Source organism: Calonectris borealis, chromosome 11, assembly GCF_964195595.1.
Source record: "Calonectris borealis chromosome 11, bCalBor7.hap1.2, whole genome shotgun sequence".
In the NCBI taxonomy this organism is placed as follows: Eukaryota; Metazoa; Chordata; class Aves; order Procellariiformes; family Procellariidae; genus Calonectris; species Calonectris borealis.
In genome coordinates this window covers 4,474,442-4,490,022 of record NC_134322.1, presented here as the reverse complement: position 1 = coordinate 4,490,022, position 15,581 = coordinate 4,474,442, and the positions used below count along the sequence as shown (strand labels likewise).

The window sequence follows — 15,581 nt, the reverse complement described above, 5'->3', positions numbered from 1 at the left end:
CCCTAAAGCACACTTTGTACCTGTTTTTCCTGGGTTGTAATGGTTGTGGGATGTAAAATGTAGCTTCAGTGGTAATGATGGTCTGAGAGAAACGCTTGTTTGATGTGGTGTGCTGGAATGCAACCTTGTGTGTCCTGTGGTGGGTGTCATGTCTGCAATGAAGGCATAAAAGAGTAATGAGGATCAGGCTCAGTCCCTATTTGTGTACTTTCCAATACTACTGTGCAGTTTGGCATGTTGGTAGTAATGTTTGTTCAGCCTAGATTTGGAATAGCACACAAGTTTCGTGTCAGGCATGAGGCAACCACAGCATTGAGACCAGAACAGGTCTTTCAGGAAGAGTTACTCTATTTTTCCTTTAATTTGGTTGGCCAGATCCTTTGGTCTTAGTCTTTCACTGACATGTAGAAATTTTAAACATCTATGTGTACATTTTCTGTTTTCTGTGTATGGAAGAATGAACCATAACCAGGAGGTGCAGGATATAAACAATACGAGTACTCTCTGTATAATTCTTATTTGTTTTTAAGATACCACAAGTGCTTACATTTGTTACCGGTATTCATGATGAATAATACAAAATCAATCCAATAACAAAAGCTATAATTATCCTCAGAGTAATGATTCTTGAAGTTTTAGGTTTTTCTAGCAATACTGAAGTGTAGAAGAGATAGGAAATACACTGGCTGATTATTAAAGTGAAAATTACACTTTTAAATTAATTAGAAATAGATACAAGAAGAGGATCTTGTTAATGCAGTTGTTCTAATGTTAGTAGTGTACAGAATCTATTTACTGTTGTGTTAAGAACAACATAACATTCAGTTTGGGTTTTCTCTGTCTTTTTGAGGAAATTGGAAAGAGATTTCAGAGTAGAGATCCTGGGATGGTATGATGGTTGTATGTGAAAAATATTTTGTTATGGAGCGGCATGTTTGTTGGATCAGTCCAACTAGAAACTGCTGTGCTCCATATCTACATGGATCATTAATGTGTAGCTGTGTCCTTGTTTTACTAAGCTCTTTCTGCACTAATTTTGCCAAGGTGTGTGTTCTTTCAGTATGGTATTTTTTAATTGACCTGAATTACGTGAAGTATTATACCTCCTAGTAGTAGTATTTACAGAATCAGGTGGCAAATTCACATTATTAATTAAAATAAATAAAAATCCTGAAGCACAAACGTGACTTTTTCTTGCATTTTTGAAAGCAATGCTATTTTTAGTAACTGTGTTATCCCTCTTGTTTGCTGAGTACAGTCGGAGGAGGATGAATTGGAGTTGGTGAGTTTGGGCTACTGTTTGATGAGAGAGAGCAAGATGCTGAAAATGTCTTTTACTACAGTTTTTTAACTGTAGTTTCATTACATATTTTAAATAATTCCAGTGTTCCCTTGGTAGCACACAAAAATACATTTGTTTTATCAAACACAAAACCTGACCAATTCAAGTTGAAAACACATCCAAAGTCTAGTGCTTTCCATTTGTAAATGTCTATTTTTTTTTTTCCTGAAAATATTTCTGTTTTTCTTGGAGGGAACATTGGAAAAGAGCCTTACAGAGTAACTGTCCATGTGTATAGGATATTTACTGTCTTTTATGTAAAATATAAATAACCACTTATCATCCCCTAAATTATTAGAATATTTTTAGAAGGTGGCTTCACTCATGAAGTTGTTCGGATTGTAACACAAGCCCTGTATTACTTCTCTTATTTTCAAGGAGATTACATCATTGCTGGTGAGGTCACCTTTTTGGAGTTTAGAATTATTTCATCGTGCATGAGATTATCAAACCACAGGGGTGTTCCCTGTTTACCAAAAGGAATAGAGAATTGCAAATGAATAATTCTACCTTTTTCCAGTGGAAAGATATTCTGCTTTTGAAAGGAGACTCTTGGGATTTGTGTTTTCTCTATTTTTTTCAAAAGGTTTTAACATTTGGCATTCTGTCTGGAAAATAACGTAAGGCTAAAATAATTTGTAGCTTATTTTTAGAGCAATTTGCAATTTGTTTAGCTGCTGTAGCACAAACCATGCAGAAGATGCTGCATCAGTGTTCAATTGTAAAGATACACAAAGAAGTCTGCCTATTATGTACCTTGATTTGTTTTTGAACATGGACCTGTTGCTAATATGAGGCTCTAATTGCATGAAAGCATGGGAAAAGTAGTGATTTAGATAAATTTCTTGATGAATGCATGCTGTTGGTTGATTTTTTTTTTTTTTTTTTACCTTAAACATGAGCAATAGATTTACAAAAGTTAAGGAAGGGGAAGTGATTCTTGAAAGTCAGTATTTAAGTTTTTAAGGTTTATTGGAATGACTTGCAGTTATAAACAGCTGCCATGCATGTTCTTCTCACCTTCATAGAGGAGTGTCTGGTTTCCAGTTCAAGAAATAGAGCTTTGATTCAATGTAAAAACACTTAATCAAAATAGCATTGCAATTGGAATTATGCAAAAGCACTTGAGTTAAGATATTCCTACCTCCTAAAAATTGCTATGCTCTTTGCAGTGTGAAATAGTGCAACTGGCTGAGGGTGGGTTGGGTTATGGATACTGTATGGAGCGTGGGCCCTCTAGTGGTTTTAAAAACTGGGCTCATCTGTTAGGGGAAGAAAGCCCACACAAAGAAAATGTAGTAGTGTCTTCCTCAAACGTGGTAAAGAAATATGAAGTACACCTGCAGTGTTATGTCTCTTATTATGCTAATTTCTGATGCTAATTCCAGAAAGCAGCTCCAAATCATGTCTGTGAACGTTCATTCTATATGGTTGGAACTGAGCACTGAGCATGAAAAACAGATAGGAACGGTAGCATAGTGTGAAATAAAATTAATTTTTAATTAAAAAAATAATTTAAAAGTCCCTGAAAGTTGTCATAAATCTTTGGCTGAATCTCCAAGTACAACAAATATTAGACACATCTAAATATTTCTTAGTGTCTTTGTATGGCTGAGTGTTCAGGAATTATATTCAGAATAAATTACCTCAGAAAACCACCTTTATTAGCCACTCAAAAAAAAAAAAAAAAATCCCATGGGGAAATCCTTTGGTCTGGATTGTTTCCCAGTATACTCCTCTAACTTTTCCATTATACAGTAATCCCAACTTTATAGGCTGCCATCCAAGAAAGCTTTGGAAAAAGGTCAATTCCTGACAGACACAAAAATCTGCTCTAATAACATATCTTTATGCCAGATAAACTTGGTCTAGTGGAGATTTTCAGAAGTACATAAGTGATTTAAAGGGATAAATTACACAGAAAATCAGTGGGACTTTCTCTGTGACTTAGGGCTTTGAAATCTGGGAGCTCTGGAGCAGCGTGGGTACATCTGCTGCACAAATGCCAAAGAGCCTCCAAATTCTTACGAGGCTCAAAGGTGGGCTTTTGACAGCAGCCAGACAAAACAGAGATCAGAAGCTCGTAGCCAGTAGAAGATTGTAGCTAATTTTAATATGGCAGCTGTGGTATACTTTCTTCCTTAAACTGGAAAGATGCAAGCCAATGATTGATAGCCCTCAATTCATCTTCGCAAGTTTAAGCTTAAAATTGAATAGAGCCATGTTTCTGTACCTGCTCATTCCATTATTATAAGGGGAGTCATGCATTTTTAATACTGCTCACTCTCTCAAGGTCAGAGTGGAGAAAAATTAAGTTCTGCAGCTTCTGCAGTTGCTGAAATACTTGTATTCCTGTCCAAATTAAGGAAGAAGTAGTAGTAGCTTCAATCTTTCAAAGCTAGCAAATGGAACTCTACCAAAGAGGTGAAAAACTGCTACTGTTGTAGCAAATATTTCTTCAGAGGTAGAGGGAGGCTTGCTTTAAAAACATATTTTCAGCAGTTAGAAATCCAGCTCCCTTAATCAGGAATGGTTCTGTAAGAATGTAGAAATACAGGGTGTAGAGACTTCTACTACTACTAGTATTTCTGTATCTAAGACTTCTGTAGGTAAAACTAAGTATCTGTTGTTTAAAAATAAAAAATGTAGCATTTCCTGTTCTTCACAGTATTTGACATGGCTAAATGGTGTTGAACTACATATTTTGAAGAAAGATTTAAAGTTGCCACATGAAGAAGAGTACATTCTGTGACAGAGCAGCTTTGCTGTCTGGTGGTATTCACCACAGTGTTTAATACAAGAGTTTCTAAACAGCAAATTTGGTTAAAGAGCTTAATTTGTGATATGTTTGCTACAGATGTTCATTCCGGTATATGGGAAAGAAAGTCTCTTATTAAAGACCCACATTGTGCCTACAGTTAGAACAGATAATCTGAGACAATCTAGTTTAGCTATTTTTCCTGTCAAAAAGCACAGTTGCTCTGTGTGAACTCAAGTGTCGTTTGCTTTGAAACATATCTGCATTATAACAAGTACTCTCGCAGTTTCTCAGGAACCATGGGAACAGCAAGATTATTTTATCACTGAGGTCTTATCAACACAAATTTAGAAGATCTCTGTGTTCATTTCAGGACAGGTGTAGTCAGCACAGTGTCAAAACTGGCAACTAAAATTTTGGAAATTGGATAAACAGCTGGGAAGTAGGAGACTCTTTCTGGTGGAACTGCACCTCACCATCTGCACTAAAACCTCTTTAAAAAATAAAGACTAAAAACTCTTAAATCACTTAAGAACTTCTGAGAATTGTTGTGTATATCCCTATGAATTTGCATTTATTTTTATGTCCTACAACTCTAACACTATTGAAATCTGCATGCACGGGAAGCGGACCAGTGAGTCTTAATTTTTCATTTCAGTTTGCCAAGATCATTTTGGTTGTCTTGAAAGTTTTGGCTTGTTTAGAAAATCTATCCTGACAAAAAGGATGTGTTCGTAACTAAAAAATAAAGCAAAGAAACACGTTTTAATTGAATGCTATTTTTATATTAGCACTTGATTTTTCCATTGTTCTAACTGATATCACAAGACATGTTGTTATTTTTAATCATTTATAGAATACCCAAAGGATAAGTAGTTCTCAGTCTACACAGCCTCTTGCTACCCCTGTGGTGTCCGTGACAACTCCAAGCTTGCCTCCACAGGGATTGGTGTATTCGGCCATGCCTACTGCCTACAACACTGGTAAGCATTGTTTTTAATAAGTGGCTTGATTTGTCAGATGTACAAGGCTTTTGTGATTCATAAGCCCAGAAAATTTGCATTTCTGTGACACTTCACTTTATTTTCCTGCTCAGTTCAAATGAAGGCTCTTATTCATCAAGAATGAGCTTTTAGCTTGTAAAATGTGTAAATGTTGAGACATCAGGAAGAAGCTTTCAGTCAGTCAGGTTGCACACAGCTGAATACAGAGACATACAATCAAATGCTTTGCTTATAGCAGTAGCGTTCAGCCTTTCCATCTGGGAACTGAAAGGCCTCACGTTTAAGCAATAGTTGATACTTCAGAGCACACTGTCCCTTGCGTTCTGCTCTGCCCAGTTCCAGCAGCAGGAGGGAATTGAATTCTACTGGGGCTTTCACTTTACAAAAAAGCTGAGATATACAAAGCCCAGATAAGGCCTTCCCCTCTTCAGTTTTATTGAGAGTGAGGTGGGGACTCGCGGAAAGGCATTGTCAGCATTTCACCACTGCGAGTCTCTATTACTCAAAGGACCTTAAAACGGCTTTTTATCCAAAACGGGTGTAATGCAAGGAATTTGGTAATATAAGTGATAATTAGTTTGCTGGTTTGGCAAGTAGTTCGTGATGTGGTGCCTACTACTTTGTCTCAGTACCAACAGAGGTAATTTTGACTTCAATCTCAAGGTTCTCTCTTTGTTACAGACCCTGTATGTAATCAGTAAAGGAATTTTTGTAATCATTTCCTTGAAAGGCTGCAGCCTTGACAGTGTCAGGTTGATTATCATTGATCTGTGATGCATAGTTTAATTTTCAGATGCACCTGCAGAGAAACTACATTGCAGATAAGTGTCAATGAATTTTGTAAGTCAGAATTAAAATAGCTATTGGTTAAAACTAAAAAGGAAAACGAAGGAAATAATCCCCCAGTTCGCTGTTCTTTTTAGATGAAGTCTAGTTAAGACATTCAAATATAAGTGCTACAATTTGTTAAAACAGGAATTTCTGAATTGGGGACCACTGTGTTGGCAATATTTGTCTTATTTGGTAGACTCAAATTCTAAAAATATAAAACGTCTTGCTTCTCTCTTCTGCAACGATGGCTCTTAGAAACTGAGCTACACTAGAGAGCTTCCCTTTATAGCTGATCAGCTCTGGCTCTCTGGCTGGACAGAAGGGCTTGAGAGTATTATTGTCTTCTTTCTATGAATCTAGGAAGATCCACGTCTCCAGTAGGAAGGTTCCCCAGTAGCATGTCTTCCCTCAACCTGTATCGTCTTTGGCTGCACACAAGTAGCTGGCAGGCATGAGATGCTCAGGAAGCTGGGAGGCAGTGGAGGGCATACAAGGAAAAAATAAATCGCTTTTCCTTAAGGAGCCACTGTATTGGGTTTACATGGCAAGGCTTTGGTAGTGGTGGGGGGTGAAGGGGCACAAGGACACACATGTGATGCAAGGGTGGCTTCTCTAAGAATAGATCAGGAGCTGCCCCAATGTCAGACAAAGCATGTTTCAGCTGGCTCCAAAATGTACGTGCCGCTGCCTGAAGCTGAGCCCATCAGCAATGCTGGTGGCGCCTCTGTGATAATATATTTAAGAAAGGGTAAAAAACGCTGCGCTGGTCTATTGTCAGTGCCCTAATGTTCTTACTCTTGTGCAAAGGTCAGGACAAATCCAAAAAAGCCTTCAAGGCTTGTAGAAAATGGCTAAAACCTGAGTGATACAGAGGTTTTGTAATTTTCTTTGTTTTCTGCAAGGAGGGGCACCATCAAGAATGTATAATGTTAGAAGATGGAATAGATAAAGTAGCCATCCATTCATAATAATTTTCACAACAAAAAAGATGCAATTTTATACATTTTCTTCGCTTTCTTTAGCTTTGAAAGTCTTCACCACAGGTTTTCGTTTAGACTTGTAGCCAGCCAAACAACTCGCATGTTTTGGTATCTTTCTGTATTAACGTGCTCATTAACTGACGTTTACTGCCCCTCAGCCACTTTCTGCATTGGTTTGCCTCAGAGGCACTGCCCCCAAGCAGTGCATGGCATGCATGAGGTTTGCATTTTGAGAGGGACTGTTTAGTCATCAGCAACAGTAAATATTTATACTGCGGTAGCACCCAACTAAATTGTTGAACATTTATGCAAATAATCGCTACCCTCAGGGGGTTAAAGTTTAAAGAAATGAACGAAGGAGAAGATGGGGTTGCAGTAACAGTATAATGAGCACAGTGAAGAATTGTACTTGGTGACTTGTTTTGTATTATAAGTATGAATTTGCTGGACATACAGATCTTGGTTTGATACTTGCCACAAAGAATGTTTATATATTGCATTTAATGGCTGTTTAAAGTAAACAAATAGTTCTGGTCCCTGCTCAGAAGACCCACGTTGAGTTTTACCTGTCACCTAACAAATCCCTTCATTCTCTTGTGCAGTCTGACATTGTTTCGGGAAGCAGTGTTGTGTGCGTCCCTCATCCAGAATAACCCATAAGCTTGATGGCTAAAAGAGGCTTTTTTTGGGTGAGAGGGACTGTAGTCTGAATCTCAGGAAGCAGCAAAGGCAATTGAAACTGGTGTCCTACGCAGTGGACAAGTGCTGTTATCACTGGGATATGATTTCGAAACCCAGCCCATTTCCTTTGATAATGCAATAATTTGTGAAAAGCTTTTAGCCTTTAGTGTTTTTCAGACACTTTAAAATTGTTTCTATTAGATTGAGCCTTTCAGGGGATTTGCAAAAAGAAATTTGATGTTGAAACCAAATTGTCATCTGGGTATTCTCAGGGTAGTCACCACTTAAACGTAGCAATTTCAGTTTTGCCGTTCAAGGACTAAGATAAAATTTAGATACTTAAATTGTTTTTCTGGAACAATAGGGTTTTTTTCAAGGGCTGGAAAGGATAGATTCAGCTCTTAGATCCTTAATTAAAACGTTGGATATCAGTTTTGCACAAATACACTATTCTATATAATTTGTTTTGCTGGAGAAGTGTTCTTTCTGCAGATTGCTGGAGGAAGGGCCAGAAGGAACTGAGTTACTTGTTCTAAAACAGTCTAGGCATTTTTAAAAAATATTCAGAAACCACAGAGATCAGTTAAATAGTAACTTACACTTGACAGAGCATATCTAGCCATAAATTACATGACTGGCTTTAGGTCAGTTATTTTGCAAAGGCACAAACTTCAGAGGTATCTTGTTGTTAGGGTCACAGCAGTAATGGTTTCTGTCACGCATTCTTTTGTCTGAATGACTTTTTCATCTTGCACCAAGCCACTCGTATAGAAATTGGTGTCCTGCTTTTACTGCTCGCAGATATATCATCATTTAGGGAAATGGTAATGCAGCTAATTGTGTAGTGGCATATGTATTCTTTGGAAAAGTATCTCCTCAAACCCCTGTCATCAGACACGTTCTGTCTAAAGTACCAGAAGTTAATTGTCCATTATCATAAAAGCTGTAATTGCAGAGAAAAAATACGTAGAAACTGAATTCCTATAAACATTTTCTTCAGGTCTTACAGAAGTCCCATGGGCACACAATAGCATATCCAGCTCAAGTTTACTACATTTACTACATTTACTACACTTGCATGTTGCCATAGGTCTGGCTGCTTTGAAGGTTGAGTGCATGTCATAGGCGTTGGAGGGTTGGATTTTTTTGTTTTTAATTTAGTCTTACAAAAGGGCTTTGGATGGATCAGCTTGGGAAAAATCTTTCTGAATCTGTGCAGAAATACTTGTGAGGGTTTTTCAGAGTTCCAATAAAAATGTCAACTGAGAAGAAATGAAACAAAAAGGCAGGTTAAGTAGCTTCACTTGCTGGGGTGCAGCTGGGCTTCCCAAGGTCTTCAGGTAGATTCTTGCAGTGACACATAAGCGTCTCTGAAAAGGACAATACCCTGCTGGGCTCTCCTGCCTTGGAGGCTGTTAAAAGGGAAACCTAGAAGTTGTCCACAGCAAACAAGTTGGTGGATGGGAATGAGGAAATTGTTCAAGGAAGCTTATCTCAAGAGAGATAAATCGTAGTGGCGGTGTCATTTTAGGACAATACTAAAAAACCCCAAAATCCCCAGAAAACAAAACCAAGAAACCTAAAACAAAACACAAAACAAAACACAAACCCTACTTAAGAAGAATTTTTGGTTCATATGCTGGCAGAATAAAGTAAGTTTTTGCTAGCATTTTGCCTCATTCTCAAGAGGCTAGGAATTATTTTAAAGAAGCTATATTACAAAGTAATTAAAAACAGAGAAATATTTGCAGCTTTGTTTTAAAACCTGAAAGAAAAGTATAAGTGATAAAGTGAAAATAACTTCCCCTGTGTGAATGAAGTGAGAACTGTCTAAGCATTATAGCCGAGCCAAAACTAACAGCCAGTCTCACTGACTGTTGATTAGGAATATATTGTATTTCCTATTATCCATTTAAGTTGTATTTCTAAATAATTACATTTTTTTGTTCTAAATAAAGAGGTTTCTTTTGTTTATTTGATACAGAGATGACAGTTTAATCAGACATAAAGTAGCGAGTGAAGCTCCTGTGGGGAGAGGGAGAATGTGATGCGTTACAGTAGGACTGCGCAAAGGGAGCGGACAGAGGGGTCGCTGAGGCTCCCAGCTGCGGTGACTCGGGTCACTCCATCCCTCGGGCGTCCAGCCCCAGCCCTGCCTGTGCCTCCCCACCCAGCCCGCAGCTGCACGAGCACCAGTCCCTGCCTTTCAAGGGTCCCTTTGCCTGCCCTGGCAGCCAGGCGGGTAGCAGCCAGCGCTGTTCCGCTGGTTGGTTTTGGCTATAGGTGGTAGGACTATGGACTGCTTTGTAACGTGAGCCAGCCAAATGGGATCTGCGTCTCACCTGACTAGCTGCTGTCTCCCATCTGAGGCGGGATTTCTGTAGTAAGTTCAGTGCAAGAAACACCATTCCTTTCTAATAACTTGTATTGATTCTTCCCTTTTTGTTTCATTTTGAAATTTCCATGCAGACTAAAATCTTCAAAAATGCAAATACTTGTCTTGCTGCAAGATGCATATACGTATATAAAAATGCATAAATATGTTGTACCTGTGGGTTTAGAACAAGCTATATGAGATGGCAACATGTAGGAATTGAAAGCAGAATGCAAAAAAATTGTCATTTGGAGGTTTATTTCCTGTTAAGCTCCTTGTGAAGTTGGGAGGACTGCTCCCAGATGTTTGGACTCCTTTAGGTCACTTGCCTTTATTTGTTTTGGGCAGAAAGCCTTTATGTTTGTGTCTGTGCGTATCACATATTCTCACACTTTTTTTTAATGTATATATATAAAAAATAAATCTATAAATTACTTTCTTGTTTGTTTGTTTTTCCTTCTTAGATTACTCCTTGACTAGTGCAGACCTGTCTGCCTTGCAGGGATTTAACTCCCCAGGAATGCTGTCTTTAGGGCAGGTATCTGCCTGGCAACAGCACCATCTCGGTCCAGCAGCCCTCAGCTCTCTTGTGTAAGTACATCTGGTAACAGTACTGTACTGCGCCCGGGCGGGAACTTCTGCCGCTCCAGGCTGAATAATCTGCACTGGGGAATGTTTAGCACAAGACCGTTCTAATTTCTTGTCTGCTGGTGATGGGCATTGCCTTCCACGTGTGCTCCTCGGCTGCAAAAGCGTTCGTGTTTCATGTTGTTTGTCCCTTTTTTTCAGTTAGTTCAGTGCTCAAGCTGACAAGCTGTGTCCCTGCAGGCCCAGCCTCTTACAAAGGAGTCACCTGCATGATGAACTTAAATGTTTGGAAATATTTCTGTTTGTTTTTAACTTCTAAAATGCATTCAGACCCTTAATGAATGCTTTTTTCCAACTTTGTTTCTTCACTCCAGTAAGTTGCATTTATTTACATGCTCATTTTGAGGGTGTTGAACCACAAGACCACACCATCGCACAGAGACATGAATTGTCACTTTCTTTTCCTTTTTCGTGTTTTCTTATTTCTGCCTTTTGGTTTTCTTTTTCCCAGTACTGGCAGCCAGCTATCTCAGGGTTCAAATTTATCCATTAATACCAACCAAAACATCAACATAAAATCTGAACCAATTTCACCTCCCCGGGACCGTGTAACTCCCTCTGGGTTCCCGCAGCAGCAGCCACAACCGCAGCAGCAGCAGCAGCAGCAGCAGCAGCAGTCGCGGCAGGAGATGGGTCGCTCTCCTGTTGACAGTCTCAGCAGCTCCAGCAGCTCCTACGATGGCAGCGATCGGGAAGACCCGAGAAGCGATTTCCATTCGCCTGTCGTGCTGGGGAGGCCACCGAATTCCGAAGATAGAGAGAGTCCATCGGTAAAACGAATGAGGATGGACACATGGGTGACATAAACCTGCAGGGTTGCCTCTTCCGTTTTGTGTTCTCAGAATGAACTGTCCTGACATATCTAAATTTATAAATAAGGACATGAAATAAGTATATTTATATGTATATACATACATGCATATATATATCTTCACATGCATATATATGTGCTAGTGTGTGTAGCATACACAAAATCATCAGGCACTTATGACAAACTTCTTGTATAGCTGCAGATGTCCCATGGTAAAATGTAACAGAACAATCCTATAGGTATTGATCTAGTCTGGCACTTACCTGGACTTGTTGTTTTAATAATATAACCTGTTTTGCAAAGAAACATTGTACCCGCATTATAATCCTACCACACTAGATTGCAGAAACCAAGAGGGCTCGCCTGTAGTAATGTCCCTGTGTGTTTTATTCAAGCTGTATGGTTACTCGTAGTTAAGAAATAATGCTTTGTAGCAGCAGAGCAGTAGAAAAGCAGGAAGAAGAAAGCAATACTGTACATAAATGACCTTTATATTACCCAACCTGGCATGGGTCTCTATTGCAGAGGGTGCATGGAGAAGGGCTGATGCTATAAGAAATAAAAAAAAAAAAACCCTGTTTTGCACGTGCAAAAAAAAAATAGTGTATTGGGTCAAAGAAGTGATTTTTTTAATGAGTGAAAGAGAGACATAGAGAACTCGCATGAAATATTCAGAAAATATTAGCCTAGAAAATAGAACATTAACAAAATAAAATTAATATATTAAGTTATAATTGGAATATGTTTGACAAATTTGTTTTTACGTTCATACCTTTGAAAAATATAGAAACGGATTTTAGCTCATGTATATTTTATATTAAAGAAAACAATACCCTAATGAATTGAAGACTATATATAAAGTTATATACAGTACTTTTGAACACATTCTGCTATGAATTATTTATATAAGCCAAAGCTGTATGTTGTAGCTTTTTTGTAGAGTATAGTTTTATCTTATTTTGACTTTCTAGTTTTTGCTTTCAAAGATGAAAAGGAAAAACTTGCAGGCGGAACCTTGGGGGAAAAATAAGCCATGAACACTTATATGTAAATTTAAATTTGAGCCAAACTCTTTGTGTATATAGCATCCTAAATATATTATCACCTTTGGTGTAAGTACCTATGTATTGTACGTTCACCAGATTAAAAAGTATATTTTTGTGGATTGACGCCAACTTGAAAAAAGGCGAGGTCCTTATTAAGTAGAGTATTCACTGTTTAATATTTACTATTTTGTTAAATATACTGTACTTTCTTTGGATTTTAATTATTATTAATATTATTATCCAGATTTTTCAGAGGGTGTATAAAGGGGTTGTCCCCCTCACTGGTGGTGAATGTGTGCCGTTAAATTGTAATCTCTGTGCTGTATGGTTAAGCTTCATTATACATTTTATATATATGTATATAAATAGCAAAGTGGCAAAAAAAAAAATCCGGTGTTAAGTTCATCCTGCATAAATATAAAAAATCTGTTACAACACATTTTAAGGCATCATTTTAAAACTGCCTCTTCTGAGGAGGGGAAAAAAAAAAAACCAGTGGAAAAACTTGACCTAATTTCTCATGATAGGGAAATAACACATATCAGATGAGCACAAAAGGTTTTTTAAGTTGGTAAGTGGTTTGGGATAAAGCCTCAGCCTCAGAAATGAATTTGCTGTTCCCCTTTGCCGCTTCCATGAAGTGGAGTGAGGAGTCCGGAGGCTCGTCGTGTCCCGACGGCTGCCTGGGAGAAGGTTTCGTGCTTTGATTCGGTAGCTTGATCGTGCTTGCACAACCTGGCTGTGTCGTGACAGGGACAGCCAGGGCAGTGTTGCCCCTCCTGGTAACTTCTAGGCCCTGCCCAGACCAGTCTGTCGGAGGGGGCAGAGGCCGGGTTTGAGCAGCAAAACGTCTCGGGAGCCGAAAGCTCGGTGTAGGGGCTGGTGCCAGCCTGGCTTGGTGGGGCCGGTTTCGCCTTGTCGAAATCTGGTCTCTCTCCAGGTCCTTGCTGCGCACCTCCTCCCTGCACTGAGAAGCGTTCGTTGGGCTGGGAACCCAACTAATTGATACAAATAAATCTTCCTGCTGGTAGTTCTAGTTCTGGGGAAGAAACTACAGTGCTGTTTTATTGTCCAAACTCCTTTAAAGTTATCCCTGATATTTATTAAATTTTTGCTTGGGCTTTAATTTTTCTTTTTTGTCATTTAAAAAATCACTTACTTGATCCTGTAACTAAGAAGTGTGAGAAATGGAAATCCAAGGGGGACAGCGATCTCCTCGGCTGCTTGCTTTAGTGTGTGATTGAAGAACAAAGTCAGTACATACAGCTTCCAAAATGGGTCTCTTGTTGTCATGGTAACTTTAAAAAAATGTACAGGTTTCCATTTGTTTCAGCCACTTTCCTTTGGCAATTACTCTCCATTTACTGGCGTAGAGGAAAATGAGACCCATTCTAATGGCAACTCTGTTTCCAAAGTGACTGAATTCACTTACCACTTCAGAGAACCTTTTAATGCTCTGAGAAGTTGTGTGATTTTTTCATTATTTATGCACATATATGAACTTTGCTGTACATCTGAGTGGGAGTTCTGCATTCACATTTACTGTCTATTTTCTTGTGTGCCTTATAAGATGGCTTTGCTGACTGTATCTCAATAGTCTTTATTTCTATGCAGGTTTTTAAACAGTACTATTACTGTTTTCTTAAAGAAAAAAGCTACATAAGGGTTAGAGTTTGTATTGAAATTGCACCAATGAATTAAAAAAAAAAAAAATCAGTTCTTACGAACTGCTAAGGGGAGTGTTCAGGTGTTGCCCCAAGCCCTCCACCAGACTCCGCAGAACAAACAAGACCTCCCCTGTCCGGGGGAGAATCTCACGCCGTTAAATAAATGGGAATCCTGATTTTTAATAGGAAGTAACTGACTTTGGAACATACTTTTTTAGGAATTGTAAAAATGTTTTATAAAAAAAAAAAAGATGACATAGCACAGATATTTCAACAGGTAAAACATACTTTTTTAAATTAACTATATTGAATGAAGTTGCAGGTGGAGCCAATCCTAGTCTGAACCCATTCAAGACTGAATGATTCACGATTTTTATCTGCTATTGTGACAAATCACCTCTCCATCTTCGAGCTCTCACTGTAGTGTTTAAAAATACATGTTATCAGGGATTTGTCAGAGAAAAATGCTTTAGCCTTTCCTTTCACTTAACGGACACTAATGCATCAGAAACTTGCGAATTACTGTGCGCACAAGAAATACATAGTAAATAAGGAACAAAATAACTCCTAACAATTGATCATGGGAAGAAGTTAAATTAGAATGTGAAAGAAAGACTTAACAAATGTAAACATTTAAATCTTAGTAGAAACTTTCTTCACTTTGCTGTGCAAGAGAACACTGCTTTGCTATATTTAAAATGGCTTTTTTAAAAGAGATTTATGTATTTGGTAAATGTTTGTAGTCAACAGTTCACAAAGAAGCTGTTCACGGTTTAATGATGATAAGCCGTTTGGCGGCACAAGCTGGACTTTGTTGCCATCCTTGAGACGAATCTTTTAAGAAAAAAATAAGTTAATCTCAATTTTTTCCCTGAATGTGTTGTTTTTTCTTCAATATACAATAAATATTCTAGTGAACTTTTTATCAAATGGTTAAGAAAATGCTAGAGGTTGTTGTAAAATATTTGTATCCTGCATTCACTAAAGTAAAGATACTGGCTTTTACTGTGTACTCCAGCCTCTCTCGTATTTGCAGAGCACGTTCTTGTCTAGCGCATCTTTGCCCCCTCTCCAGGTACCTGAAACGCTCTTCTGGCTCAGTCTTGGTTTTAAACTGCAACAATGATTCTGTAAATCAGCTTCTGTAAATCAGTATGGATTTGGGGGGATGCATATACTTGTTATTACATTCAAGTTAAGAACTGATGCTCTGTAAGAACCTTGTTACAGAACGCTTACAGAAACTCGCAGCGAACCCGGGGGCCAGCCCTCCCCTCCGCCCCTCTCCAGCTGTTCATGTCTCCTGCTGCTGCTGCTGCGAGCCGGGCAGGCAGACGGGTGCAGGGAGGCTGGTGTGGTGGCTGTGGGCAGTTGCACCACGCAGCACGGCCCTGTCCCCATCGCTGCCCTGCCTCCGTGCACAGTTCTGCATGTTGGAA

At 38.7% G+C, this 15,581-nt stretch overlaps 1 protein-coding gene across 9 annotated transcripts in view; it reads left to right on the top strand.

Annotated features, from left to right (window-relative positions):
• MEF2A (myocyte enhancer factor 2A) overlaps positions 1–15,154 on the top strand; it is a 92,878-nt gene extending 77,724 nt beyond the window's left edge. For 8 of the 9 annotated variants that reach the window (XM_075159830.1, XM_075159835.1, XM_075159829.1 and 5 more), the window contains 3 exons: positions 4,957–5,083; positions 10,435–10,561; positions 11,070–15,154. In XM_075159830.1, the coding sequence (XP_075015931.1) occupies positions 4,957–5,083; positions 10,435–10,561; positions 11,070–11,424 (609 nt within the window). In that variant the 3' untranslated portion in view covers positions 11,425–15,154. Of the gene's footprint in view, positions 1–1,258; positions 1,463–4,956; positions 5,084–10,434; positions 10,562–11,069 lie in introns of those variants that run through there. The other variant, XM_075159838.1, reaches the window with a different exon arrangement.
• The last annotated feature ends 427 nt before the right edge of the window (positions 15,155–15,581 follow it).